The sequence below is a fragment of the Benincasa hispida genome, chromosome 12 (assembly GCF_009727055.1).
Source record: "Benincasa hispida cultivar B227 chromosome 12, ASM972705v1, whole genome shotgun sequence".
In the NCBI taxonomy this organism is placed as follows: domain Eukaryota; kingdom Viridiplantae; phylum Streptophyta; class Magnoliopsida; order Cucurbitales; family Cucurbitaceae; genus Benincasa; species Benincasa hispida.
Genome location: NC_052360.1, coordinates 39,971,217 through 39,976,533, shown reverse-complemented (window position 1 = coordinate 39,976,533; position 5,317 = coordinate 39,971,217). Strand labels below are relative to the sequence as shown.

At 41.0% G+C, this 5,317-nt stretch overlaps 1 protein-coding gene across 1 annotated transcript; it reads right to left on the bottom strand.

Annotated features, from left to right (window-relative positions):
• Positions 1-1,702: 1,702 nt before the first annotated feature.
• Positions 1,703-5,092, bottom strand: LOC120093002 (nitrate reductase [NADH]). Its single transcript, XM_039051294.1, has 3 exons — positions 3,946-5,092; positions 3,717-3,857; positions 1,703-3,519 (listed from the first exon to the last, which is right to left on the bottom strand). Exons 1-3 carry the CDS (start codon positions 4,991-4,993, stop codon positions 1,949-1,951), a joined length of 2,760 nt encoding a protein of 919 aa, XP_038907222.1. The 5' UTR covers positions 4,994-5,092; the 3' UTR covers positions 1,703-1,948.
• Positions 5,093-5,317: the final 225 nt, after the last annotated feature.

The window sequence follows — 5,317 nt, the reverse complement described above, 5'->3', positions numbered from 1 at the left end:
TTTAAAATATAAATTTATTTTATTAAAATTGAAGAATTAAAATAAATAGTGTTTAAAAAAACTAAAATAAACATATCGAGTGCCAAGAGATAAAAACGAAATTTAAACTAAAAAAATCCATAAAATTAGTGGTTTAACATAAACATCTAAAATTCATCGAACTTGATTCACTAATAAGATTCGACCCTCTTAATTTTTTTTAAAAAAAAAAAGAAAAAAAATTGATTAAATATAGAATTGAATAAAGGGAGGGAGGAAAAATGTAGAATAGGGTGGCGGTGAGGGTGAATGGTGAGCATAAAAAAAAAAAAAAAAAAAAAAAAAAAAAAAAAAGAAAAGAAAAGAAATGAATGAGGGGTAAAACAGTAAAAATAGTAAAGTGGAATGTAAATGAGAAGGATTCCATGCGTGTGGCGGCCACAAAAAAAGGTTAAAAAAAAGGGGAAAGGAAAGTAGGGTCCGGAGATTGTGGAAAAGGTTGGAGCGGGGAGGAAACTAGGTTTTTAATTGCCCTTTGAGTTCCCCAAACAACATAGGGCCACTTTCAATTTGCCCTTCTCACCATCGGACGCGGCTAACCTTTCTACCTTCCTTCTTCATTCCTCTAATTATATCACATGCACAATTTATCCTTTCATCTTGGGAATTGTACTCCCTCTACACATACATTCATGCATCTTTCCCATCTCTATTCTTAACCCTAACTCAATCTATTGAATGTTGTTTCCGCTCTATAACAAACAAATTCAAAATACTTTTAAATTTTAACTTAATCAACTTTTTAAATTTCAATTTCAATTTATACCATTTTTTTAAATCTGTTTCATAATATAACAACTATCAAACTTTAATCACTAAATATTAGGTTCAATATAAAATATCACTAATTAATATATAAACTTGTTTTACACTCAATTTTTTTTTGTAATATCATATGATGTATAATATATTATATATAATACGTATTTTAATTTTACAAAACTCATTGTGTTTATAACATCAAATACTATATCTGTTGTTGTTTTTATTTTCTAATATAATTCTGTATTTTAAAATTTTGAATTCATAATTAAGATACACAAAAAAACAAAAAAATATTCTTTTTAGAATCTGTGTTTATTAATCTCTTGTGTAGTAATGGGGGATTTTATTTTATTAATTTTTTTAAATAATGTATATTAAGTTTGCTTTGAATATATGAAGACAAACTATTAAATACGTGTAGTATATTATCTAAAAAATTCATATCTTAATTATCACTACAAGAACTTGTGATATCATGCATGTTGAATTACTACAAAAATGTTAGTTATATCAATATTTTAGATATATGAGAAGAATATTGATATAAATTGATATTTCTACCAAAGAATCGTGAAAATGTTTGAATATTAAGAATTTTCTTACACGACTATTCCACAACACGAGTTCCGGAAATTCATGTTTGAGCAGTGAATTATGGGAAACATGTACAAGTTTTCTTTCACTGTCACAAGCTTTTGTTTCTTTCTTTTAATTTACATCTCTCGTCCTCTTGAAGTTGATCGTCCCCAAGTGGACAATTTGGTTTTGAATTTGACATTTTCGTCATTTTCCCTTCCCCCACCAATAACGCCCCTTCCAAATTCTCCACATATTTCCCACTATGAACCAAGTAATTTCAAATATATGACATGATAAAATAAAAAAATATCTGAAATAATACATGAGAAAGGAAGACGATAACCTTCTTAATTTAATTATCGTCCCTTATGCATGAAGAAATTCGAACATTGGGAGAGGAAAAAAAACGGTATTTACAACTTAATATTCACATATATTCATTATTTTACAAAACGAATCCAACGTCTTTTTCTTCAATTTTCGATTTTCCATTGAAGAAAAAAAATGAAGAAAAAAAAAAACATTTTATTATTATTATTATTATAGTTTGTCTGTCGCTGTCTACTCAAAACACCAACATCGAATTCTTGGTGTCGTAATTCATCTTCTCCAAATTGGGCTGTACCGCAAACTGAATCATCGGCGGCGGCCCACAAACCAAAGCCAAAGTATCCTCCGCCGCTGCCGGAATATGCTTTCTCATAATATCCTCCGTAATAAACCCAGTGCTGTATTCCCACCCTTCTCTAATACTCTCTTGCACCACGTACCATACTTTCAATCTCTCGTTCTTCTTCGCCCACGTGTCCAATTCCTCCCTCAGCAGTATATCATCCTCCGTCCGATTTGCATACACCACAAACATCTCCGTCTCGTCCTCCGGATCCTTCAAAATCGCTTGCACCACTTGATATATCGGGGTTATTCCGGTCCCACCTGCCAGCATGGCAAGCCGCTTCGCGAACCGGGGCTTCCCATGAACCGTGAAGTTTCCGCGCCCTGTGTACTCGATGTGGCCTAATGGACCCTTAATCTCCACCGACGAGCCCACTTCCATATTGTCCAAATACTGCGACATGAGCCCGCCGTTGGGGAACTTGGGGTGCACGTTTTTGAAGTACACTTTAACCACCAATTCGAAGTAGCCTGTCTGGTCTATCGGGGTAGAAGGCGTGTAGGCTCTCATGCATAGCTTTCCGTCCACTTTAGCGCATATGAAAATGTGCTTACCCACGGGCAGCCCGAGTGACTGATCCAGACCGCCGGGCAGTTCGAATCTGAAGACACGAACATCGTGTGAGATTGCGGTTTTGGAAATCAGCTTGCAAGGGATTTTTTCGTTAGGTGTCAGCGCCACGCGTCTCGTCAACATTGGGGCTTCCTTGATGGGGGCTAAGTGGGAGAAATTGGAAGCCCCGTGGGTGGAGTTGTTGGGGGAGCTGGAGGAGGAGTCGGAAGCGTAGCCCGTGGTGATCAATTCTCCGATTCGGTAATCCTCGAGCATTTTCTTGGCTTTGTCGGAGTGGATGGCGTCGAACTCTTCGGTGCAGTCGGTACCTGCGTTGATTAGGATACTATCGGAGCCGCCGGGGTGGTCTTTCAGGAAGCGTGTGCAATCATAAACATGGCCGTGGACAATGATCCAAGCGGATTGAGGAGAGTTGTGCTTTTTGACTTCGGATAAAGAGTAGGTGTTGGAGGCGGTGTTCATGAATGGAGTGGACACACTCTTCTTTAGCGTTTGGTTCGATTCGGAGGACATCTCTAGATGTCTCTCTCTGTCCATCCATCCTCCGGATTGGTTGCCAGGAACCGTTGGGTGTTCGAAGATGATTCCGATTTCTCCCTTGTGGGGTTTGCATACATTGGTTTTCACTCTGAACCAACAGTTGTTCATCATTCCCATGAGGTTCCATATGAGTTTCTCAGGTTGGGTGTTGAGAGTTTCATCCCAAGCCCGGACTGCAATCTCCTTAGCGCCAAGCAAATCCAAGACCTCCACTTCCAACGACCAGAAACACCAGCACCAGTATTTTCCATATTTGTTTGGCTTCTCCGGATGGTCTAACGTGCACACTTGCCATGTCTCTCCACCGTCCATTGTTACCTCCACACGTGTCACCTTCTTCCCACCACCTACACATTAAAATAATCATTTTACTCATATATTCACTGGATCTACATCACCTTTCCTAAATAACACTAAAGTAAACAAAGGCTTTTATTAAAATAAAGTGTTATTCCCAAAATGAGAGATTCCTTAATTAAAATATGCCTGTGCCTAGGACTAGTAGGGTCAAATATTAAAAAAAAGAAAAACAGCGGCGGCTCACCGGAATAAGAATAGCCTCTCAAGGTGTACGGCCTCTGAGTGGTCCAGGAGTTGATAGGGAGAATCTCCTCATGGCAGGGGGTGGTTATGACTGAGTTTATGTTCAACTCGTTGATTATATACTCCGGCTTGTACCACCATGCTGCATATATTAATTAAACATTTAATTTTAATTAAGGTAGTAAATTTTGAATTTTCCCCGTTTTTAAGGTAAAAGAGTAATTATTTACCTTCGGCGTTAGCCAGCTCAGCGTCTACATGGGAAGGCAAAACTCTATTGTCCTTGAAATGGTAATAATTTTCGGATTCTTTGGTTGTAACAATGATGCGTTTGAGCCATTTGACCATTCTACCCCCGATGAATCCCGGTATTATCATCCTCACGGGAAACCCGTGGTCCGGTACCAATTGCTCTCCGTTTTGCATATAGGCTAAAATGATGTCCCTAGCCGGATCCATAGCTAGCTCTTTCTTGATACTGGTCCCGTATTTGGACCCACCGCCACCTGGCAGGTCCTCAGCCCCTTCAAAGCATACATTCAGCGCACCTTTCTTGCGGCTCATAATCCCACATCGCTTCAACACGTCACGCAGCGGGACCCCCCGCCATACTGACGTGGACACACCCGCCGCTCCCCAGTTGAACCCGATGCTTTTTTTCACCATGTTCTGCTCCTTCCGCCGGTTTCCAGCGCAGACTAGCGTGGCTGGAAACTCCCGGAAGCGGAACTCATTCACGAGTTGGTCCATGGTGAACTTAGTGGGCCGTTTAACAAGCCCACAGACCTCGATGGTCCAGTCGCTCCACTTGGCCTGAGGAACAGCTCCGTGGTTACGCACGTAGTGGAGTGGGACCGGGGTGATGAACCCATGGTGCATCAAACGGTTGAGAGGTGGCTCCGAGTTGAAGGGGTGCTTCCCTGTGAGACGGACCATGGAAGAGTTCCGCTCGATCCAATTATCAGCCGTCCCTTCATCTCTGGGGTCCACAATCGACGGCTCCAGTTCACGGTTTCCCTTCTGGATCAACTCACGAAACTCGTAGTTATCATTCTCGTCTTCACTACACGAATCCTCCTCCTCTTCCTGTTGTATATTGACGGAACTTTTGAGAAGACGGCCGTTGTTATTATTGTAATCGATGTTGGAATTGGGGAAGTTGCAGCCACGAACGGGGGAGTCGGACCGGTGGTTAGGACCGGACTTGAAGGAGCGAACGACGCCATTAAGCGGTGGCTGGAGAGAGCCAAATTGGCGGTTGTCGACGGAAGCCGCCATGGGAGAGATTTGTTGAAAAAAGAAATGAATATACTATTACTTTCCCCCACCACAGTCGTAATTTGAATTGAAGTTTTGAAGGTGGGGAAAAGTAAAGAGGCGAAGGTGAGATTATATAGGAGACGTGTGTGAAGAAAAAGCCAAATGTGAGGCAGGACCCATTCGGCAAGAAATTTCCATGAGCTATGGCCGTTGGTACAAAATGACGCCGTTTTAAAACTGGGGTAGCCGTAGGGCGAGCCAGACGCAGTACTTACAAGTCAGAACCTGTGGTTGCTGTGAGCCGTCGGGTTCATACACGTCTCAGCCACACGATGCAATCAA